At 38.9% G+C, this 25,552-nt stretch overlaps 1 protein-coding gene across 1 annotated transcript in view; it reads left to right on the forward strand.

The window, feature by feature from the left end:
• Positions 1 to 25,552, forward strand: part of LOC107291671 (succinate--CoA ligase [GDP-forming] subunit beta, mitochondrial) — a gene marked incomplete at its 5' end in the record, with an annotated part of 94,068 nt that overhangs the window by 11,441 nt on the left and 57,075 nt on the right. Inside the window, one exon of the mRNA XM_015820693.1 lies at positions 3,116 to 3,258. Coding sequence (XP_015676179.1) covers positions 3,116 to 3,258 — 143 coding nt within the window. The remainder of the gene's footprint in view (positions 1 to 3,115; positions 3,259 to 25,552) is intronic.

Genomic DNA, 25,552 nt, shown 5'->3' on the forward strand with positions numbered 1-25,552 from the left:
CTCGCCTACATCGTCCATATAGGACGACTCGGGAACTCAACTCCTACCCCGGGCAGCTCACCTATCCCCTTATGCCCAGGGGAAAGGTATCAAGCCGTTTGACAGCTGATGCTGGCTGTCAAACCGGCTTTTACGCAAAACAGGCGGGAGGCAGCAAACAGCTGCGACCGACGAAATCGCCTGCCACCGGAAGTCTCTGATTTGATTATGTTTTGTTCATGTTTATAAAACAAATAAATGTGTAATACATATTAGATGGTATATATCATGCATTCCAAGTTCAGAGATTCCATAGGGTTAGAAGCAGCTGTTTGGACCACCACGTCCAAAATCCTGGTTGAAATGTATCTGTCTCTCACCAGAAAAGTTTAGCTATGAAAAGAAGTTGACATTTTAATGGACTAAGCCATTTTCTTCTATTTCATTCATGAGCTAATCATTTTTGCAACTGGAAGAACCCTTAATGTATACTGTAGAGCAGGGGGTCTACAATCCCCGGGCCACAGTGCACTTGAGCAGTTCAGAACCGTTCCACGGAAGTGCAAGCTCATATGCATGGGCTCCATTTGTGCGAGCAGCGAATGCACATGCCCGCTGCTCACACAAATAGAGCTGTGTGCACATGCATATTTGCTCACTGTTCGCACGGAACCATACTCTCTCCTCCCCCCCCCCCACAACCAATCCGCAAAGCCGAAAATATTGGGAAACTCTGGTATAGAGAACCCAGCAGTTTTTAAAAGGAAAAATTAAGACATTTTCTAGTCTTGGTAAAACTCTAACTACTGTAGTTGGAATTTGTTATAAGGATAACGTTTTACAAAATATTATTAGAAAGAATTTATTGTTTTAACATAGTTTTGTGCAATGTTAATGAAATTAGGCACGGCCCATAAAACTGCAAAACTGACTAAAGGATCTGGGTAACTGAAGGAATAAAATGAAGACGTGAAATATGGAGTTTCTTCTGATTTTATAACTGGTTTTTGTTGCTACTCTTTTACTCCTCTGCTGTATTGAATGCAAGAAGAAGGGAGGAGAAGTTAGATTCAGTAAAACGTTCTCCAGCCTATATAGCACCCTCACCTTCCTAGGTGCTCAGCCTCCCTCCTGTTCTCCATCATTTTTCCAGAGACTCCAACAGCCTCCCACTACCTGGTCACCCACCAGCCCTCCCTAGCCCTTTTGTCATGGTTCCGGTAGATGAGACCAGTTAAAAGAACTTCAAGGCAAGCAATTCTTCCTCAAAGAACATTTTTATTTGGCTACAAAATAACGGCATATACAAAGGTGAACCCAAGACTAAATTCCCCTCCCCTTGGTTACAAAGTTGCAAGTTGCAATTCCCACCCCAATTAGATGTCATAAATCACATTCACCAATTGTTAGAAAACACAGGCACTCCTCCCAGCTCTCCAGCCCGCCAAAATGTTATCAGTGATGACCTTGGTTCCCATACATGAGAATTGTTTGGCTAACCCAGAACTTCACCCCTCCCTCCTTCTTTACTAAATATGTGGCAACGGAAAACTAAGTGAAAATGGCTTCAGTTCAGTTCGTTTCAGTGTCAGTGTTGACACCTTTCTTAGTATACAAGGAAAAGGGAAACTGATTGGGTTTTTTTTATTCCCCACTTTTGTTATTTCTGAGTCATACATTAAGTTAGATGGTGACTATAAGAAGGAGCAGAAGAATAACTTAAGTCTTTTTCTCATTGCTAGACATAAGCGATACCCATTTTCAGTATTGAAGTATACATTGGTAGTAAAGGTAGTCCTCAACTTACGATCACAATTGAGCTCAAAATTTATGTTGCTAAGTGACAAATTTGTTAAATGAGTTTTGCCTCATTTTACGACTATTCTTTCCACATCTGTTAAGTGAATCACTGCAGTTGTTAAATTAGCAACATGGTTGTTAAGTGAATCTGACTTTCCCAGTTGAATTTGCCTGTCAGGAGGTCGTAAGAGAGGATCACATGACTCCAGGACATGGCAACTGTCATAAATATAAGTCAGTTGTCAAGCAACCGAATGTAAATCACCTGTTTAAAAATACGTCCAGCAACTGTTGGAAATGTAGACAAAAACCAGGCACATACTATCATCTTTGGTGGACATGCCCTAAAGCCAAAAGATTTTGGTCAAGAATATATATATTTTTTTTCTAACCATATATATTTAGAGAAAATTATTAAAAAACATACAGATTTTAAGCCAGAATTATTTTTGTTAGATATAATTGTAGGAAATTATGAGAAAGAATATATATATTTGATATTACATGTATTAACTGCAGCAAGAATTGTATTCGCTCAACATTGGAAAAATGCAGAATTACCAACGGAGGAAGATTTAATCAAAAAAATTCTAGATTGTGCAGAAATGGACAGTTTGACATTGAAAATGAAAGAGAAAGAAGCTCAGTATACTTTAAAACAGGGGTGTCAAACTCGCAACGTCACATGACGTATCACGACTTTTTTCCATTGCCGCGCGGTTTCAGCATGACGCATCCGGCTCGCGGGCCAGCAGTTTGACACCCCTGCTTTAGAACTTGGGATACTTTTTATCAATGGCTAGAAAAATGAGGTAGAGAGAAAGGAATTTAACATGTATTAGTAACTTAAATTTTGGAACCCAGACAATATGTTGCTGATAAAATATTAAGAATTGTGACTATAAAAATTAATAAAAATATATGTAAATCACCTGACCATGGTGATGCTGTGATGGTCATAAGTCACTATTTTCAGTGCCATTGTTACTTCGAACAGTCACCAAACAAGCTGTTGTGGGTCGAGGACTACCTGTATTTGGTGTTTTGCTTGTTTATGCTGTAGTTTATTATTCAGTGTTTCTGTGCCCCCTCCCCCCTTTTTTTAAATAACTCAGTAAATTGAGACACCTTGAATAAGAGTCATAGGACCTGGAAGCAAATGTCCAATTTTTCATAGGTTTAAATTTTTCTCCATCTGTTTCTTTCTCTTCTTCTGTTCTTTTTCTTTTATCTTTTCTCTCTCTCTTTTGTTTTTGGCACCTTGGAACTACATTTGCATATGTTCATATTTCATCTTGTAAAAAAAAATCAGCAATTTAATTCTCTTTAATTACAGTAAATGGCGCTGGACTTGCAATGGCAACCTGTGATATAATTTCCCTTAATGGTGGGAAACCTGCCAACTTTCTGGATCTTGGCGGAGGTGTGAAAGAAGCACAAGTGTATCAAGCATTCAAATTGCTCACTGCAGATCCCAAGGTAAAAGAAAAAAAAAACTTTTGACAGACGATTTTTTAGTACATACCGCTGTATATCGGTAGTCCTCGGCTTACGACCACAACTGAACCCAAAATTTCTGTTGCTAAGTGAGACATTCGTTCAGTGGGTTTTGCCCCCTTTTGCGATCTTTCTTGCCACAGTTGCTGAGGGAATCACTGCAGTTGTTAAATTAATAACACTGTTGTTAAGTGAATCTGACTTCCCCATTGATTTTGCTTGTGTGAAGGTCACAAAAGGAGATCACACGACCATGGGGCACTGCAACCATCATAAATAGGAGTCAGTTGCCAAAGCATCTGAATTTTGATCGCGTGACCATGGGATTGTAAGTGTGAAAATTGGTCATAAGTCACTTTTTTCAGTGTCATCGTAACTTCAAACGGTCACTGTTGAATGTCAAGGGCTACCTGTGTTGTTTTTCTAAATCCAAAAATGTACCCTAAAAATGTAAAGTGTGAAACTGCGACAATTCTGCTGTTCCTTCTGAAGATGTATTAGCTATAAGTCTCATCTCCTCGATCCAGTTTACCATAGCTTCTCATCTGCTGGTTTCATTCTAAAATCTCAACAGTTCAAACGAGCAAAAAAAGTCAGATAGACCAGGGTCTCCAACCCCCTGTCTGTGGACCAGTACCGAGCCGCAGCATGCCAGCATCCGGTCCGCATAAACAAGCAAAGCCCATCCGTGGGATGCAGGCAGCATAAAAAACCAGGCACTCTCCGGTCTGTGGAAAAACCTCTCTCCACGGAACCGGTCCCTGGTGCCCAAAAGGTTGGGGACCTCTGAGATAGACCTAAGCAATCTTGATCCACAGGCAGTCCCCAACTTGCATCCATTCGTTTAGTGACTGTTCAAAGTTATAATGGCACTGAAAAAAGCGACTTACAACTGATCCCCTCACTTAGCAGCGTCCTCACAGTCAATAAGGGGGAGTTGGATTCATTTAATGACCACACGATTCACTTAACAACTGCAGTGATACACTTAACAACTGTGGCAAGGAAGGCCATTAAATTAGGTGCAAATTACTTAACAATTGCCTCATTTAACAACAGAAATTCTGGTCTTAATTGTGGTCAAAGACTGCCTGTACAGATGCTTCAGCATTAGAATATACAAGTGTTCTCCAAGCATCAGTTTGTGTGATCCTTTTGCAACTAGGTGATCTGCTTTTTTTCTTCTTTTTCTTTGCAGAGGTATCATTTGCTATCTATTGTTTCCTTCTCTGTTATTAGTGTTATTGTTTCATTGCATAGTCTGCCAGGTACTAGGTTATTATTATTCTGATCAGCTCCATCCGTCTCATTAAGATACGATGCTAGCGGGGAATATATATGCTTTTATACATTTTTCAGCTATAAAAAATCACCTCCTATGGATGAAGGAGCACCCATTTTTCTGGATAAATGTATCCAAAGAAAAGTTGGATATTAAATTGTAGAACAGAAGCAGCCAGTTTAGTTCAGTTTCTTTGGTTTGGATGGTCACAGCAGATGGATGTTCTCTTGATTTTAGTGGTAAGTCTCAGGAAACTATTGGAATTAGGACTTGATGACAGGGTTTCCAATCAGACACTATTCAAATATATTGGACTATCACTTCCACACCTGTTAACTTTGCCGGTTGTGGATTATGGTTATTGTAGTTCAACACATCTGGCTGGCTTTGTATTATAAGCTTCGCTCCCCACCCTTGACAAATGATTGACAGGGCTGGTTTATTGGAATATCTGCTTACGTTGACCGTTTTTTTTTAAAAAAAACAAACCTCTGTCTCGATTTTGTTGGATCCTTGTTTTATCTGCTCCTTATTTCATTGTTTCATTGATCTGTTTTATTTAATATTGCTCGCTTGCCCTCAGCTCTTTATGTCTGCAAAATATTTATCTTGTTTTTTGAACACCAGAGAAACACTTTGGTCCCCTGATATTTGTCTCCTTACCCCTTTGTTCCTTTGTTCTATTTTTCTTTAAACGGCCTTGGCTCCTGTTCCTGCCTGCACTCTGCTGCTCTTTTCAAATGCATCTTTCCTAAACTTTCCCCCTAGACAAGGTGTGTTCCCTCCCTGCCTGCCTCCCCCGTCCCCCCACCCCCCAAAAAATATTGGCCTGCTAAAAACTGTGTTTGCCTTTGGGCACCTTGCTAATAGGAATGTCAGGTCTTGACACGCAGGTACTGTTCGGGTGCCTGTAGGTTTGTACGTTGCAGAGTTCAAATCATAAAGAAATTATTGCCTTCCTTAAAAAATCATTAATTCTCATTCCTTTCACTGTGTTCTCTGTGCTCCAGCTATTGTTCCTTGTTATTCTCCCTCCGGTTCTTTCTAAATGAAGCGCTTTCCAATTGCTAGTCCCTTGGTGCTTCCTCATGACTGATTTTAGCTTCTACCCTTTTGGCACTGCTATGGCTGGGTTGATTGGTTCATGCCAACAAGCCATCTGAGATAGCTTTTTCTTTTTTCTCTCGTTCCCTCCCTCCTCCTCTTCCTTCCCCCCTCTCTCTTTCCTCTCTCTCTCCCCCCCATCTCTCTTTTCCCCTCTCTTTCTCTTCCTCCCTCCCTTCCTCAATTTGAAAGGATAAAGATTTAATTGGGGGTTTTCATGGATGTATTGCAATCAATCTATCAGAGTTTTAGAAGAATATAATAATAATAATAATAGTAGTAGTAGTAGTAGTAGTAGTAGTAGTAGTAGTAGTAGTAGTAGTAGCAGCAGTAATGGTAAAGTTGGAAGGGACCTTGGAGGTCATCTAGTCCAACCCCCTGCTCAGGCAGGAAACCCTATACCATTTCGGACAAATGGCTGTCTTCTTAAAAGCCTCCAGTGTTGGAGCATTCACCGCTTCTGGAGGCAGGTTGTTCCACTGGTTAATTGTTCTAACTGTCAGGAAGTTTCTCCTTAGTTCTAGGTTGCTTCTCTCCTTGATTTCTTTTTCTGCACAGTAGCTTATCCTGCCATATAATTGAAGCCCCTCTCCCCCCAACCTATTTGAATAGAATGGCTGAAAAGGTATTTGACTTATGCTTTAAAATCTGGTTCCTGACATTCAGGCTTTTTTTTTCAGATCTTCTCCATGACCTACCGCTCACATATCCCCACATATCATTTATTTAAATGTGACAATTCTAGGGTGTTCATGCTCTGTGTTAGAAGTAACATAAGAAAGTACAATAAAAGTGAGGGGCTGTTGTGCCTGCCTTGATGAAGGCAATAGTATATCCCTTCTGAGGAATACACCATTGAACCCAACACTGTTGGGTTCTTTCTGATTTGTCTCCAAGCTCCCTTTTTGCAGAAAGTACTAGAATGGGGTCCAAGAAGACCCAGGAGGAAGTGAATTATCCGGAAGCTGAGGGCTACCAGTAATAATATCAGAATTTCAAATAAATTGATTTTTAATATCTTTTCATATTCAGAAAAGATAATGTGGACTGACATTTCTCCAACATACATAATTTTGGCTATTGTTAACCATTACCTAGCATAAATAGAATAGCTGATAGGTAGTGCTCTCTCTCCTCCCTCCATCCCTGCCATAACCATGCTTTATATCAGGCACAAATAATTGTAATGTGAAATAAATATTCGTTATTTAGCACTTAGCCCTTTTATTGGGCATGCAATTATATCAAAGTGCAATGCAAGACCTGGTTTTTTTTTTAATTTCTTGTTCTTATTTTTCTTATTTCTTACTCGTGGCACTTTCCCTAATTTTGTTTACTTCTGTGCAGTAAGGTTTAGAGCATCTTTGTCATTAGGAGGACGGTCTCATGATGTTTTTGTTTTGTTTAAACGTCTCTGGCAGTGATCAGAATCATGAAGGAAAGTAGCATTAAATATTTCTGCTGTTTGGTTTCATTTCCAGTTGTCAAAAGTGTCAAAATAATATTGTTTGTCCTTTTAAAATATGTTTAACCACTATCATTTTCCTTATGGTTGCACAAATTCTTAGAATTTGTTTTCAGAAAATTGGAGCTTCCTTTTTCAATATAAAAGGTGGCTTTCGGGATTATCTAGCATAACAGACTACATGGGGGAGATGTAAATGATATGAGAAATATCATATATAGCTAAACAAATAAAAATGGGGGAAACGGGAAGGAAGATGGAGCAAAGATATGAGCTTCAGTGGCTGATATAAAAAAATTAGGCATCCTGTACGGTCTCAATTGCAGCAATCTCGCTTTCCACTAAAATAAATCAAGCTTTTTAGAAAGAATAATTTAATGCACCCTGTATCTTAAAACAACTTTTCCTCCAAACCCACCCAGAGAACTATGAGCAGGTTCCACATTCCTTGAAGGACAGGTGAGCAGTCTCTTGAATTGGAGATGCAACTGTAGTTAACAGGCAGAGAGGTGTAGTTTCTTCCTAATTAATAACCAAATTATATCAACCAAATCACTTTTGGAAAGAAAGCGGAATATTTCTTCTCTCAGTAATCAGCTGAAACAAATGCTTGGCAGTGGCATAGAAGGCTCATTATTCCAAAGTAAACTAAATTACTTGTGAGTCCAACTGGTGTTTCTGTCTGTCAGTGCCAAGTAGGCTAGTTCATCTGAGGCATTCCCAGACAGCGTAAAAGACAACAGTTCATTACTATGTTTAAGTCAATACCCCATAAAGTTTCCAATAGAAGAGAATATCTATATATACGTCTATATATATAGCTCAAGCTTGGATCGTAGAGTCTCTGGTGCGCTCTGAGCTTCGCTGTTCACTTGCAGACATTTCATTACTCAACTAAATAACAACATCAATGCTACTGAGTGTGGGATTTTCTCCCTGTTTATATACATAGCTTGGCCTGCTAATGTTGGTGGGAGTACAAATTTCTCCTTGGTTGTTCCTTGATCTATATCTATTGAAGCTTTTAAATACTCTTCAAGGTCAGCCCCATGTAGAGCACATTACAGTAGTCCAATCTGGAAATAACTTGGGCATGACTGAGTGTAAGCAAGGTTTGCTGATTCAGGAATGAGCACAATTGGACCATAGGACAATGTGTGCAAAGGCCCATCAAGCCACAAATGTCATTGGAGTCTGTAACCTGGGAGTCCTCCTAGATTCATGACTCCTTCCATCAAGCAAGAGTTGTGAATCTAGGAGAACCCCCAGGATACAGATTCCAATTGAGATTAAGGAATAACTCCTTAATCTTACAACACAAGGACAGACTCAACCATAGTTTCAACTGGGAAACCGTGAGCATCCTAGACAAAGCTAAATCCAAAAGGGCTAGGGAATTCCTGGAAACTTAGTATTCAGGGAAATCTGCCAACAATGGGCACATAAAGGTAAAACACATTTACACACAATTCAGAAGAGATAATAAAAATGCTAAGAAATCTGCAAGCAAACAACCAATCAAAAGTGAATACTACCTACTCCACCTCATAAAGGGTCTCTTAGGAAAAATAGAGTTAAGATAAAGTGTGTTTAATTTCTGTTGAAATCAATGAAACCTAAGTTCCTAGTTAGACACTCACTGAATGTAATGAAAATGAAGAAGATGTCACATTTAATAAATTATACTTTTTGGCTAAGAACAACCCTATAATAGCATTTACTTTTTAAAGAAAATAATACTCGCCACCCCCAATTGCCCAGTGCCTAGTTCTGAATGAAATGAAATGAAATGTAAATAGCATTCAGTTTCAGATGTAATGCCGTATGATACCAGTGGATTTGTTTGACTTGTCAAATTGCATGTCATTAAGTAATAGAGAATCAACCATATTTTTCTATGGTCATTAACAAGTATTTTGCATTCCAATTCAAAAGCCATGTATCTTTTACACGCCTCATTGCCTAGTTATTCTTTGAACAGTGTGAAAACATCTTTTGTTTATTAAATGGGTTTATTTTGGGGGAGGGGGGAGAGAGAATATCGTCAATGCCTGGTGTGAAGAGCACAGTATGAAGTTGCTTGGAAGCTGGAGGAGAGTTGGCATAATAAAAAAAATTGTTAATGGGCATTGCATTTATAGCCTTAAATTACAGCCCATATTTCCTGGCATGCTTAGGAAGCTGTATTTAGGGACAAGGTGATAGTTTACTAATACAGTGAGGCACGGTGCCCAAGCAGTTAAGACACTGGGCTTGCCGACTGGAAAATTGGCAGTTCAAGACCCAAGTATCATGTGATGGGATTAGCTCCCATTCTTGTCCCAGTTCCTGTCAACGTAGCAGTTTGAAAGCATGCAAATGCAAGTAGATAAACAGGTACCACTTCAGTGGGAATGTAGCAGCATTTCGTGTTTCTTTGGGGTATAGTCATGCCGACCATATGACCATGGAAGCGTCTTTGGACAACACTGGCTCTTCGACTGTGAATCAGAAATGAGCAGTGCCCTCTAGAGTCAGACATGTCAGGCAGGGTAAACCTTTATTTTATTTACCTTTACTAGCAAAACACATAAACTATCACCTTATTCCTAAATACAGCTTCCCAAGTTGAGTTCTTAAATCTCCCAAAGTATTTGATTAGCAAGGCTGGGAAAGTCTGTTACTAAGATATTACAGAACTAGAGAATAAATACTCATGACTAATTGTTGGCTATAATAGAACCAGGCAAACGTTTGATCTGGTGAAGATAATTAGAAGTTTGAGACCATGTAATGTTATCACAAAGTGGTTGCCATGGATCATAAAGTGGCAAGATAATGTCCATCACTTTCTGTAACTTCTTACCCCAAGCTTAACATGGAGCATACTACTAAAGCATTGGACACAGCTATCCAGTATTTTTTTTTTTTAAGAATATGTGTATCCCAAAATTAGAAGCTAGTTCTTTGTTTTGAGACATGCCAGCTTCTTTTCAGAACAGTTTAATATGTACAGTATGTTTTGTTGGAAGGCAGTTTGGTGCAGTATTTAAGGTGCTGGCCTAGAAACCAGCAGACTGTGAGTTCTAGTCCTGCTTTGGCCATGAAAACCAACTGGGTGACTTTAGACCAGTCATTCTCTCTCCGCCCAACCCACTTCACTGAGTTATTGTTGTAGGAAAAATAGGAGAAGGAAGGAGTATTAGGTATATTCTCTGCCTTGAGTTACTTATGAAGTATTTAAGGCAGAATAAATATCTAATACGTGAATGAATGAATGAATGAATTAATTAATTAATTAATAAAGGAATGTTTAATAGCAGGTAATTTCTATTTCTGTAATAGAAAATGGTTTATATAGACAGGTTGCAAACATTCTGACTACAGATGAAGCAGCTATCAACATATCAATCAGGTTTAAAATATTTAGGACCATTTTCTTCTTCAGAGCATTGAAGAAGACATAGTTATTTTAGTTATCCTAACCAGTACAGACAAGGTAACTGAGCTAGTGCAATTAGCAACTCAAAAGAGATTTCAAGAGTTAAGAAGAGAAAATTTGGGGCTGAGGGGAAATGCTGATACTCTTCAAATAGATGAAAAGTCAGATTTCTTCTTTATCATTTAAAAATGCATCATGCAGAATAATGAATTGAAATTACAGAAAGGCAAGTTCAGATTGAACATTAGAATATACTTCCCAACAATAGCAACAGTTCAGTGTCAAAAACAATTACTCAAAGAGTTGATGGTTTCCCCTTCGCTGGGTGTCTTTAAGGAGAGGCGAAACAACCATCTGCTAAAAGTGCTTTAGTACTGAGCAAGAGATTGGACTCAATAATCTAAGTCAGAGGTCCCCAAGCTGTACACTTGCTCATAGTATAAGTAATTGCCGCAAATTCCATATGCAAAAGACATGCAGGGTTTAACCTTTAAAAGTTTCATGAAAAAAGGAGAGCCGTGGTGGCGCATTGGTTATGATGTAATATTATAGGCTAATTCTGCCAACTGCCGCCAGTTTGATTCTCACCAAATCAAAGTTGACTCAGTTGAGTTTCCATCCTTCTGAAGTCGGTAAAATGAAGACACAAATTGTTGGGGGCAACATGCTGACTCTGTAAACCGCTTAGAGAGGGCTGTAAAGCACTGTAAAGTGATATATAAGTCTATTGCTATTACTATTTTGGAACATTTTCTAGACAAAGATTGGTTGGTTGATTATATGGCATCAAGTCATTTTCAGCACCTTGCAACCATATAGATCAGTGGTTCTCAACCTGTGGGTCGGGACCCCATTTGGGGTCGATCGACCATTTCATGGGGGTCGCCAAGCAAGGCTGTCCGCCATTTTTTTTTGTCTGCCATTTTTTTTGTCCGCCATTTTTTCCCCTTTTCCAGCGGGTGCCTTACCTCCCTTGGGCTGGGCCAGCTGGTGGTCAGCCTGCTCCATCTCTGCCGCTTGCCAGCTATGCCTCGGCCGGCGCAGGGGGCGGAACCACGCATGCGCGGCGCTCCCGGGCAGGAAAAGTCCTTGACTTACGACCGGTTGGGGTCGCGGCATTAAAAAGGTTGAGAACCACTGATATAGATAGATAGAACTACATTAGTGTGGAAAATTTTCTAGAAAAATGGGAGTATTTTATTTGAGATACAAACAAAATACCAAATGGGGATCTATAATTTGAGCTATAATTAAAATATCAAAAACAGCCTTCTCACTTCAGAATTCTTACTGGAGAAGAATTTACTATGTCAAAAAAAGAGAAAAAAGACAACATTAAAATTGCTTTAAAAAATCTATCCTGTTTCTGGAGCTTGTTTCCAGTGAGAATATACTAGTTTTAGATCCTGTAAAGAGGTGGTTTTTTTTTTGTTGATCTTTTGAAAAAATAAAATGATGTATTTTAAAATTCTGAATTGTGCCTTTTATTTATTTGTGCAGTTTTTTTCTGCAGTGCCTGGTTGTACAATCTGAAGTTTTTCTTAGTAAAAATAATAAATGCAATTAAAATACTCTTTATTCATCCATGATTTTGGTGCAGCACTTTCTCAAAGTCTGTATTTTACTGACAACTACAAGTTCAGGAAAGCAATTTTCTTTTTTGTGTGTTGTTCTTTTTCAGTACATTTAAATTTGTTTCAGAATGTTTCTCCATTTTCCACTCCCCTTTTGGGAAGCAAGCATTTTTTTGCCATGATTTAGTGTGCTGTCCTTCCTCATTTCAAGGCAAAACCTTTGTTTGCTGTGTGAGCATTTTTCAATCCATTGGATAGAAAAGTGATTTAATACGCTTTAAAAAAATGAACATAACAGGTTGCTTAGACTAGGAGAAGGTACTTATGTAGGTTTTATCAAACTTAGTTACAAAGTCCTACGTCAGTAGAAATGTGGATAAGCAGCTCAGTGTGAATAAGACACCAAAATACTTTATAGCAGGGCTTTTCAATCTTTTCACCCATTGTACCACTTTTAGGATATGGCACTATCCGAGTACCACCAGTCGCCTAGCAAGGTGTCAAAAACTTGATGACCCCCCCCCCCAAAAAAAGGAAAAAAGTGATGAAGTACAGGTAGTCCTCAACTTACAACAGTTCACTTAGTGACTGTTCGAAGTTACAATGGCACTGAAAAAAGTGCCCCCCAAGCCACAGCTGAACAAGACACCTACCTGCCCACCCAGCGGTGCTCTTCCTCCTGTCCGAGGTTTTCATTGTTGTGAGCATTTCAGTTGAGGATTGGCAGCGGGGGTGGGGTGGGGGTGTTTGGTTTTTATTTCCCCTGTCTGCTGGGTGGTGCAGCAGGTTTTGGTCACTTCACATGACCATGGGACACTGTGACCATCATAAATATGAATCAGTTGCCAAGCATCTGAATGTAAATCACAAGATCCTAGAGATGCTGCAATATTCCAGCTGATCAGCACTTCTTCTGGGCTCAGCAGAAGTGCTAGGATCAGCGACAAGCTCCAGCTGGAGCCTGGCGCTGATCCTGGCGCTTCCGCTGAGCCCTGACAACCCCAAAGAAGCGCAGATCCTGGTGCTTCCGCTGAGCCCTGACAGCCCTGCAGCTCCAGCCATCTCTCACTCAGGCTTGTGCGGCGCTGCCACCGGTTCAGCTCATTCCCCTCCCCCGCTACCACTTTTCTAGGATGGTCACGTACCACCTGCCAGGTGCCAATGTACCACAGGTGGTACCCGTGCCACTGGTTGAAAATTCCTCCTTTATAGAATTTTACCCCCCTAGTAAAAACCAATATTAGAACTGGATATAGATGATCTTTCAAGATTGTCCTTCATATTTGTGGACAAAAAAAATAAAGGATTTATCTGAACTTCCCCAGAGGAATAAGAAATTCTCCAATAATGCCAGTGGCAAGCAGAACAATTCCAATGACAGTAGGACTCCTTCTGAAAAAAAAGACAGAATTTTCTTTGGAGTTTAATTGAACCATAGGAGGCTGCAGATTGCCAGAAATAAATCATGTTGTGAAAGAGAAGATATTCATACAGATTCTTGGCTGCCACCAGCAAGTAATGTCAGACTAACCCTATTTCCTTTTCTGGCAGAATAACTAATATAATACATTGGGGGTGTACTTTGATCTCAGAAAACACGCCAGCCAGTTTCTCATAATATCCTCATTAATAAAATGATAACATGTGGGCTAAATGACACAAGTGATGGATTCAGAATTGACTGAATAATGGCATCCAGGAAGTACTCAGAAAAGAAGTATTGGGTGAAGGGCAGGGGGTTGTCATAAAATGGCCCTGGTTTGTGGGCAATAAAAAGCAAATCATCTGCAGTAACTGCATTCTTTTAAGGGGTATATTCCTGGTACTCTCCATGGCTATTATTAAAGGACTTAAAAGGCATAGTTGGTGGTCTACATTTTCAGATGTAGCATCTTAAAGTAAACCTCCATGAAAACCTGTCTAAGCTTCTGTTATGTAATAGCATTTTAAGATTTCTTACACCATCTGGGAAAAAATAGTTCAGAATAACTTGCTTATAAAATAATTGTCATGGGTTCTGATAGATAGAGCTAAATAAATCAGAACTCCGAGGCTTGAGATTTCCTCAAAGAACATGTTTATTGGATACAAAATATTGGCACAGTCAAAAGTGAAACCAAGTCTGAAATTGCCTCCAAAGACTTACACTATTACAAAATAAACCTCCCACCCCAGTGCTATGAAATCAGCTACATTTCCCCAATAGAATAGTTTGGTGGGCTTTCTTCCAAAACGCCCATCCCGCTAGTCTAACCAAAGAATGACCTTGGTTCCCAGGGACACAGAATTGTTTAGACTAGCAAAGATACTCCACACCCTCTCCCATTTATGTGGCAACCTAGAACAACCAAGATGGCTGCAGCCATATTCGTTGTAGAGTTGACAATAATAATGGTTTACAGGGATTTGTAGAAGGACCTGAATATGTATAAGTAGCTTATGATTCAACCTTTACATATTTCTGGATATCCTAAAGTTAGGAGGCCTTTCTTCTACATGGAGACATCCTTCTGGAACGATGTCCTCTGGGGTTTTTTGCACTATAGCCTTAACTGCTTGGTTCTTGTCAAAGAGAGAGTCCTCTTAGACTCACAATTCCTGCTTGCAGAGCAGGTGGCAGCTGAGGGTAAGAGGGCCTTTGCACCATCTTATGCATCAATTGTGCCTATTCCTGGATCAGGAGGCCTTGCTCATTGTGACTCATTCCTACCATTTGGAATACTTCAATGGACTTTATATAGGCTTCCCCTTGAAGAACATTAAAAGCTGGAATTGGTCAGAAGCATAGCTAGCTAGGCAGCTTTTGGTGCCTCTCAATACACTCAGGTAACACTGCTGCTGTGTAAGGTGCATTGGCTCCCAGCAAGCTTCCAAATCCAATTCAAGATGCTGTTTAGCATTATATCTGATGTTTGGGCTTCTAGAAAAAATTACAATTCCTGCTGTTGGTTTTTTTGTTTGTTTTGTTTTTTTGTCAGTTTCACTGTTCTATCAGCAAGCTTGAAAAAAAGCAAAATAAAACAAATAGTCTTTCATGGTCCACTGGTGTCAGTCTTCCCAGGCAGACCAGATGGGAAACTTTTTGTAAAATGTTTAAATGTTTAAATCCCTTGATTTAAGAAGTAGCCATGACTCATGATCCCTCATTGGAAGCAACTGTCTGATTTCTGGTTCCACTTTGATGTTTGTGTGCATTCTGCTCTGGACTGGCTGACAATATTAACCTGGTTCTTGGAACTCAAGACTGGATTTTAACTAATCTTCTGTGTGCTCATTTTAAAAGCAAAACCACTCAGACAGGCTTCTTTCAGAGGCTCTGCTTTAGAGTACACTCCTTGTCTGCTGTTATTTCCCTGACCCTGACTAAACTGCTAGTTTCCATAGCAACCGTGTGAGTTTATATTGAAAGCAGAAGCAGGGCGCTGATTTTGTTCTAGAACATTAAAGCATCAAAAAGTTCTGGTTCTTGTGTCTTCTTTTGTTGTAGCCAATCCAGAACAGTTAGGCAGAACTTGTGGAATATAAATGGCTTGTTTCAAGTTCAAAACAAATCTTTTTCTCCTGTTCTTTGTTATCCCTAATATCAGCATTTTATTTGCTGCTTTCCTATCATCCCTCACACCCTCGGCATCCCATGCAGTTTCAGCCTTATTGCTGTACTTTAAGCTGGGAATATTAAAATTTACACACGGCTAGTGTGTAAAATATTACACACTAGCCGTGTGTAAATCATAGTACTTGGAAGAATCAGAATATTCTATGTTTTAAGATTCTTTTGCATATTATATATTTAATTAATTCAGTAACTGGCACCGTGGAAAGACTTTAAAGCCCCTTTTTGTTTTCTATATTTTTTAGAACCATGTCCATGCTGACTTCTTTTCTGAGCTATACGAACACTGGGTTTTCATGCTGTGAAAAAAAGAGAGAAAACTGTCTGTATAGTGTACTCTAGTCCTCAACAATCAAAATATTACTGTTTACTAACTTGAAATGGGGGGAGGAGGGCTCTGCATAGTTAAATTGTATAATTAGATTATCTGTATGTTGATAACAGTTGCAATCTTATAGAAGTCTCAAACTCATTTCTGAATAGACATGTATGAGATTGTAGACTAAATGGCTTTTAAGCTTCTTGTCCTATGGCAAGTAAAAGTTGGAAATATTCCTCTTGTACGTTGTTCAAACTCTCACATTTAGGCTCTTACATTGTGGAGAAATAGGGAGGGGAGATTTTCTTAACTGACCTGAATATTTGCATAGATTGACAGCAGTCATGCCTATAATACTTCTACTTTTTGTGATAAAAATATTACCAATATGCAAAACAGAGAGAAGCTCAGTAAGTCACAAATCTGTGTGTGGTGCATTTTATATATATATATATTTCATTGTGTAGTTCTTAACCTGAATTATGGCCTTCATTTATTAATGTCTGCTATGTAAGGCTTCTTAGGAAAGGCAGGATGCAAATGTTGGGAAGAAATGGAGAAATTCTATTCTAGATGTCTTGTGCCAAGTGTAAAAGTTGTAAAAAAGAAATAACTTGGGCGCTGAACAAGCCCTATGCATTTGAATGAAGCCTGACAGAAGCATAGATGGCGTTGCATAGAATTACTTTTGCTTATGGAAGGGGAAAACAAATTTTCAAAGGACAGTGCTGGTTTTGCTCAAGCTGGTTGAGAAAATTACTTTGTTGGCAGAGCAATTTAAGCGGTGGAGGTACAGCACTTACCCTCCTCTTTAGCTTGGAGCAGCTAAAGGAGTGACAGCAGCAATCAGTAGAGAGACATGTATGAAGGGTTGATTGTGCAATTCTTCACCTTCAGTAAGAACCAGGCTTGTCATGAATTTATTCACTTCCCACCCCCTTGCACAGAATGTCCATTCTACTTAAAACCCAGGATGGAGAAGATGAAGGAGAGGCATTCCCTTCAAGAGAACAGAGCGAGTTGTCAGCTTCCAACATTTATGAAGTGGGCCACCAGCATACCAGGATATCTTTATCCTAAGGGGAACCATTTGCATTTGAAAGAAATCATAGATATATCCAGTTGGGGATTTTGAAGAAAAGTAAAGATCATTGTTGAAATGCCATGTTTGGGAGGGGTAGGGAAATCTTTCATTTGCTTGACAAGCATTTGCCAGATTGAATTGTGTTCACAAACTCCAACTGAGAATTTTATTAAGCCAGGAGAGTCAGCTCAGCTTTATCTACGTTGACAAGGTAATGTCAAGTGTGGGTGATTAAAGTAAGTACATTAAAGGCAGAAATACATAACATGTTGACGGAAGGATTGCTATTTATTTATTTGAATGTTAATCATTTCACCAGGAAGCAGAAAAGGGTGCTGGTTAAAAATGAGTTTTTCTACAGGTTTCCTTCTTTTCAGGGTTCTTTTTTCCCCCTTTTTTAAAACTATGCATTGGGGGAGCAGAATTAACTTTTTAAAGCTACATCCTGATTAAGCAATCTTTTATTGATCTTGTTACAGGCCTTAAGAAGCCAGCCTTTGAGAAGGGAGGAAAAAAAATCCATTATAGTTAAGAATTGGAGAACAGTTAGAGGGAGGGAAACAAATGCACAGAGTCAATATTTTATAGTAGGTGATGAAACTTGTGAATGCTCAATACCCAGCAAATCATTTGATTTAAAGGGTTTGGGACTGCAATGCATGACTTTTCATTGAAGAAATATAAAAGAACAAATTACTGTTTGTGGAAAAGTCACAGAAACCTTATCAGAATTGTTTAGTTCCTACTGCTCCCTAGAGATTTTCCTCTTCAGTTGCTGATTGAGTATGTGCTCAGTGTATTGTAAAAAACTTGCTTTTAATCAGAAATTTCATATGCCCTTATCTGCTTCTTTTTATATCGTGAGATGTTGCAAGAATATCTTACAATGTATTTCAGAGATGAGGATGATTTGCTGGCCGCAAAAGTCTTTTGACCAAAAAGCCAATTCTAAATTATTACTAAAAACCGGATCATCTCTTTAATATGTCCCACCTCCCTACCTACATACTGATCCTCCTTTGAAGAAGATTAAAGCAAAATCATAATCTTATATGCATGAAAAGAGGAGCAAGGCTCATCTTTCTGTTCCACAGTACTGTGCATATTGATCCTGATTCAAAGTCCCACATGAGCTGAGCATACTTTCTTTTGGTGTAATACAGAGCTGTAAAAGCGGTAGTCCAGAACCCCCCCCCCTCACCAAGCACTCCACAGAGATTTTCAAAATCTTCCATCAAATTGTAATTTTTAATGAGTGAGGATAGAGAGGGAGAGAGAGACTATTCAATACCAGTAGGAAGAGTAATTGTCATAGTAAGATCTGAAGACTCCCTTGATACAAGCATCATTTGTGATAATTATACAGACACATTGATGCTATTTACTTGGCAGAAATATGGAAGTATTTTGCCACTGGCTTCTCTTGTGTTGTTTTGCAGTTGTTTTGTTTTTTTACTTCCTTGTCTTAGTTTACAGCCTAGGCTTCCCTAACCAGACCTGATCCTACATTCAGCTTTTTTTAGGTCAGCTAAGATTGCCTGGGTGCTACAACTTGCTGAGACAACAATATTGAATATGTTTAATTTAGTTAATTATAAATCTAATGAAATTCAATTAGTTTAATTCAGTTCTGGTGCCACCCATTAGCTTTGGAGTACAGTTCCTTGCATACAATTCCAAGGCCAAAAGTGACTTTCTGTTCAAAAAAGCTTATGCATTCGTGGTTTAGTAGAATTATGTTCCATATTTTGTCATAAGGGTGAACTGCCATTATACAGAACTCCAAATTGGTCAATAGATGTGTCTAATCTAAAACATATGATTCTTCCTTTCATTAAACAACTAATAATCCATTTAGCTTTCATATTAAAATTTTGAGTTCCCCAGAATATTTCAACATTGGCACAGGAAGCAAGAGATGAAGAAGTGACAGTAGTTGGAATTAGCCAAACCAGGAAGGAATTGTTTTGTTTAGTTCAAAAACTGCATAATACATTCTGTTTTGTTAATTGATTGAATGTGGAACTGAAATCAATGTACGGTATACGTAAAGAAAAATAAAGAAGGTCCTGAAATTAGGCCAGATGTTTCTACATGAGCCTCCAGGTCAAGTTCAGTCCCAAGATGGACTTATGAATTATGAATGATCCTTTACCCCTAGCATTTCAGCAACAAAAATTTGGTTGTGAAAGATTTCCATGCTTCCACTTGTTGTCAAACACTGATAAAGGTTTAATGCTAAAATCAGGTGCTGTATTTAGCATTTGAATATAAGCTGCACTTTATGACGTGTTGAATTTATGATGATGAGTATACTTGGAAATTCCATCACCCATAGCGTCTCCCATTACTCCCTCTTCCCCTCCTTTCTTTAGCAGGAGAAGAAGTGTTCTGGAGGATATGGTGTTTAGGCTATAAGTAAAACACTGATTGCCCAGTCACTCAGGGCTCTGAGGAATCTAGAAACTTCACAGATTGATGCTTGACAGAATAATTAGAAAACTGTCATTTGAAGAAACCATTCCAGTATTCCCTAAAGAAATGTGCCTAACCCAAATATGTGCTGTCCAGATCTAGAGGTTAAATGTACAGGAAGACGAAACACAGCCTGTCACTCCAGGAAATTGCTTCAAACATGCTGTGTGGGGAAAAAAAAGAGACTTACACAGTTTATTGAATCTACCTGCTTTGATCTTGTCCCTGTATCAAAGAGATTTTTAGTCAGTTTCAGCCTAGCTCCAATATCAAATAATGAATAGTGTGGTAGGATTGCTAGATGAATGTTCTCCTTTGTACATTATTTTACAGTTTGTTCTGCATTTGGTACAGATTTGTATACTCATTTATACCTTTGAGATTTTGGCAAACCGCTGCAAAACAAAGTGGATAATCTTGGAAGTTAGAGACAAAGAGGCAAGACATACATTTCTCTATGTGGGTGTTGGATAGAGGAAGGAAGGAATTGAAGGAATTCAATTATTCTTGGTGAAAATTCATTGTGGATTGCTGAACCCATTACAGAGTTGCCAGTCTACTTTATACTCATTTCACTGGCTTCATCTAATATTGACAATGAGATGAAGACTACCTCAGACAGTCAATATTTATGATGGGTACAGTAAAGGTGGAGAAAGATTTGGAGAAAGGGATTTGGTTTTGTTTGCTTCATTTATCAGAACACTTTGGGGTTGGAGAGAAAACTCTAATATTTTCATCCCCTTGAGCTCCCAGGTACACTGCTACTATAGTATGTAATCTAATAATTGATGGACAGATGGAAATGGGAAAGAATTTAGTCTAATCTCATGAGCCCATCTCTGCTACTGAGTTCCCTTAAAGAGTAGGATCCTTTGTTTCATTTCCTTTTCACTCAGAATGCATTAGGTTATAATGACATATACATGTGAGCAGCACGGTGGCCTAGAGGTGGAGCTCTTACCTCAGGAGGCTCTGATTTTGATCTTAGATAGTGGCAGATAGTGGCAGATATTTCTGACTTTGGGCGCAATAAGTCATTGTCTGCTGTGAACTCCCCATAGGCATCAGGAAGGACATCCGGCCAGTAAATGCTCAAATTCCATTCAGTCGCTCAGACAGCCCCCCTGATGCAAGGGATTACAGCAGTGGTTCTCAACCTTTTTAATGCTGCGACCCCAACCGGTCGTAAGTCGAGGACTAAACCGGTCGTAAGTCGAGGACTAAACCGGTCATAAGTCGAGGACTACCCAACCGGTCGTAAGTCGAGGACTTTCCCTGCCCTGGAGCGTTGCGCATGTGTAGTTCCGCCCCCTGCGCCGGCCAAGGCATAGCTGGCAAGCGGCAGAGACGGAGCAGGTCGACCACCAGCTGGCCCAGCCCAAGGGAGGTAAGGCACCCGCCGGAAAAGGTTGAGAACCACTGGATTACAGAGTTGTTTAAAAGAAAAAAAAATAAACATATACATGTAAAGGAGATACATATATAAGGGAGACAAAAAAGGTGGGATCCTGAACACTGTCCACAATCTGTACCTGGTGATAAGACCAAATCAAGTGCTGTTGCATGGAATATGAGATGATAAGTAGATGTATGTATGTATGTATGTATGTATGTATGTATGTATGTATTTAGCATATAGAGCTGCTTGATATTTAAAGAGTTGTATTTTCACATGCAGAAAGCAGCATCTACTTCCTTATTCATCATGCGTTGGACTATGGGGTTGACTATCTCTGTTCTTCAGTTTCTACATGTATGTAATCATGAATTTCCAGATATGTTTCCAGAAGGAATTAAAACTCCAATTTAAATTCTAAAACAAAATTGCACTTTAAATAAAGATTGCCTGTTGCTGTTTGATTGTTAGCGAGCCCACTGGACTTCCATTCATGTTGGGGGTCTGAAATGATGGCGTTCTGCAAGTAATCATTAAATGTTGTTGTTGTTGTTGTTAATTGCAAAGTCGTGTCTGATCCATCACGACCCCATGAACAACATTCCTCCAGGCCTTCCTGTCCTCTTACCATCTTCTGGAGTCCATTTAAGCTCACGCCTACTGCTTCAGTGACTCCATCCAGCCACCTCATTCTCTGTCGTCCCCTTATTCTATTGCCCTCAATCTTTCCCAGCATTAGACCCTTCTCCAGTGAGTCCTTCCTTCTCATTAGGTGGCCAAAGTATTTGAGTTTCAGCTTCAGGATCTGGCCTTCTAAGGAGCAGTCGGGGTTGATCTCTTCTAGGACTGACTGGTTTGAATGCCTTGCAGTCCAAAGGTACTCGCAGGAGTCTTTTCCAGCACCATAATTCAAAGACCTCAATTCTTTGTCGCTCAGCCTTTCTTATGGTCCAACTTTCACATCCATACATTGCAACTGGGAAAACAATGACCTTGACTATACGTACTTTTGTTGGCAGGGTGAGGTTTCTGCTTTAATCATTAAATGTCATTTCCCAATTCAATCTTCTGCATTTCTAATTTCAGATATTCCTTAGGTGTATGAATATATAGGGGACAGCATAAATCAGAAGAATTTTGTAATAACCCCCAGAAGGGAAAAAATGGCTGACTAAGTCTCCCTAATTGAAAGCATAATCAGATTATCCCAAACTAGACTTCCTTTGTTTTTCCTTGAAGACATTTCGCTTCTTATCCGAGAAACTTCTTCTCATTCAAGAAGTTTCTTCAGTTCAACTGAAGAAGATTCTTGGATGAGAAGCAAAACATCTTCAGGGAAAACAAAGTCCAGTTGTCTTTTGAAAAAGGCACCTTGGGATAACCATGACCTGGATGACTGAGAATCTCTATTCACATATAATCAGATTAATTGTAGTTTTACTGTGATATTTTGTGTTGCTGGAATTCTAGAATTCAGCTGGCACTGTGTAGTTTTTTGGTAAGTTAGCTGGCCCCAAATACTGTTCTCTGTAGTTAATTTGATATATACTAACCAACCGAATTCTGATGATATGAAAAACAGTAAAATTGTACAAAAGAAAATATACATAATTCCCATCCATATCCTTGGGTTTGGAAGCCATATCAAAAGTTGTGCTCATAAAATCTCTTTAGGGTTATCACGTTCCACTTCATAGTTATCCTATAATTTCTTCTCTTCCACATAAACAATTTTTACGCATTTTGCATGCTTCTTTTTATCACAACTAGTGTAAGTAAACCTTATCTTGAAACTGTTCTCTGGAACAGAGGATTTGTTGGTACATTTTCTTCTCCAAAATGATATTTGAGCACTACTCTCCCTTAACACTTGATTTTAAAAAAACACTATTATAAACAACATTCTTAGAAATATTTTCAGAAGTCAAGGAAAATTTGGTGACTACTGTTGATATTTCCATGCCAACTTCTTTTGTTTTTCCAGTTTTCTTTCTAAAATACATCTTCTATCCAGAATGGGAAACATTGTCTGTATTTATTTTATATAAATAAACTTGTACAGGTAATATAATAAATAAAAGAGTAAGTAAAACCAACTCCCAATTTATGCACCAAAGAAACTCAAAATCCTTCTCCAATTTTGATTCTAATTCTCTTGTATTGAAATCATTTTAATGAGATATTCATGACATACTATTTCAGTAATCTGATTTCTGTTACTATGTTATTTTTTCCCATCTAACAGCTATTATATTTTTTTTATAATTGTTGCTGCTGTTCTTGACCTCAATTTTTATATAATGGTTTTTAATGTTTTTATGTCTTCAATATAACTCACGTTGGAAAAACATTGTTTTTAAAGATGTCATGCAGACTTGAAGGCTAAACTAGATGTAACCTAACAATAAAAGAAGAGTCCTATCGGGTTCTCATTTACTTCAGGTGCCATCTAAATAAGATGTCTCAAACCATGAGTCCATTCTGTGACATGCAGTGGATGAACTTATGCATCTAGGAGGTGCAGAAACAGGAAAGAAGATCAAACTACAAAGGGTAGGGTAGGGTAGGGTAGAGTAGAGTAGAACAGAACAGAACAGAACAAAACAGAATAGAATAGAATCTAGAAGGGACTTGGAAGTCTTCTATTCCAGCACCCTGCTCAAGCAGGACAACCTATACCATTTCAAACAAATGGTTGTCCAGTGTCTTCTTAAAAACTTCCAGTGTTGGAGCATTCACAACTTCTGGAGGCAGATTCTTCCACTGAATAGTTGTTCTGTCAGGAAATTTCTCCTTAATTCTAGGTTGCTTCTCTCTTTGATCTGTTTCCATCCGTTGCTTCTTGTCTTGCCTTCAGGTGCTTTGGAGAATAGCTTGACATCATCTAACTTTTCCTGACCTGGTTTCTTACTTTGCCAAAATAAATACAACCCTTGTGTCTTCTAACTTGCAGCAGCACAGTGATGATGAGCCTTCTGAGTTTGATGGGTCAAAATTTCAGAAAATAACTAACTTAACTGCTGGCAGGACATCCCACCACCACTCCAAACAAAAGAGAAACAATCCTTTATGTATTCATTTATTTATTTTTTAAAAAATGCAGTCCAATCATGTATGTGATCCCCTCACCCTAAACCTTCAGGTGGTATTCTCTTTCTGTTGACAGCTCCCTACAGCTTACCTGAGACAGTGCCAGGTGCCAGGTTGAAGCGGCTTTCAAGAGTGCTCTTCTATAGCCTTTGCAGCATTAGAAAACTATGCAGAAGCATGCCTTATTCTCATACAGTTTTCAGAGGCTCTGGAGACCATGTGAAGGAATGGCTTTCTTGCACACCTTCTGGAGGCCATACAAGCACGCCCCATTCTTACGTGGCCTGTACAGCCTTCAAAAATCACACAAGAACGGGACATGCTTTCTAAAATAGTTGCCAAGTCACCCAAAATGTGGTGTGTCAACTTTGGCAGAGCTGAAGAAGCTTCTTGGATGAAACGTCTTCAAAGAAAATCAAGAAAGTCCAGTTGCCTCAGGAAAAAGCATCTTTGAGACTTTGGCATGCGTGTTATAGATTTGCCATCACTGCTGTAACATGAAGGATTCTCCTGTTTTCTTGGCAATCATCGGATGCTTATTTCACATTAGCCAGGACACAGTGCTCTCTGATAAGGTAGTCCTTCCTTAAAAAAACAATCTGCAAGGAAAGGCTTTATGCTCCTGTGAAAAAGTTCTCAGGCCAGGGGGCTTTTTCAAAGTAAAAGATCAGAGTGTAAAAAAGAAAAATCTAAACACAGGAATCAGATTCAGACGACCATTCCTGCTCACAGGATTAGCTCTGTCCTCCATGATTGTATGTAGCTTGTTATTCTGATACCTAGATAGCCTTATTCTCTTTTAACGTCCTTATTTACATTGTAATCTCAGTAGGTTACTATTTCATTATTCACATAATGAGTAATTTAATCATAAATGTCTTCTGACAAGGTTGACTGGGCTCTTTCTGTGCCTCAAGACAATAAACCCACAGAAAGAATATTATGTTTCTAACTCTCTAAAAAACGTAGATCATCGCAATTCCACAAGCTTCTAAATTTGATATATTTGTTTATTACTTAGTTATTTACATGGACTTAGAAAAATCCAACTTCAGGCAACTATGCAGTGATAGGTAACTTTTTTAACTTTAAAAATTCCTTGACCGTGAAGAAATGTGCAAGAGTTTGCTTAGAATGATTTCTGTTACAACCTGAGTGTGATCCTGAATGCATAGGATCAGCTGTTTTCACAAATTGAAGAGGAATGGGATTGCCCATTTTATTTTATTTTACTTATTTATTTACTTTATTCAATTTATTCACCACCCATCTTGCTGTTATGCAACACATGACACATATGTGGTATTTTGTTGTTTGTCCTGTATGCCTGAGTGTCATCTGAATAGAAAGTCTTAATTGATGGAAAAGGCCTCCTTTGAAATAGAAAGAGCAATCAAAAAGAAAACAGTAAAGCCTGAATCCAGTTAAATCGTGTAACAGAGAGTCAGCC

Source organism: Protobothrops mucrosquamatus, unplaced genomic scaffold, assembly GCF_001527695.2.
Source record: "Protobothrops mucrosquamatus isolate PMUCROS unplaced genomic scaffold, P.Mucros_1.0 scaffold1162, whole genome shotgun sequence".
NCBI classification, from domain to species: domain Eukaryota; kingdom Metazoa; phylum Chordata; class Lepidosauria; order Squamata; family Viperidae; genus Protobothrops; species Protobothrops mucrosquamatus.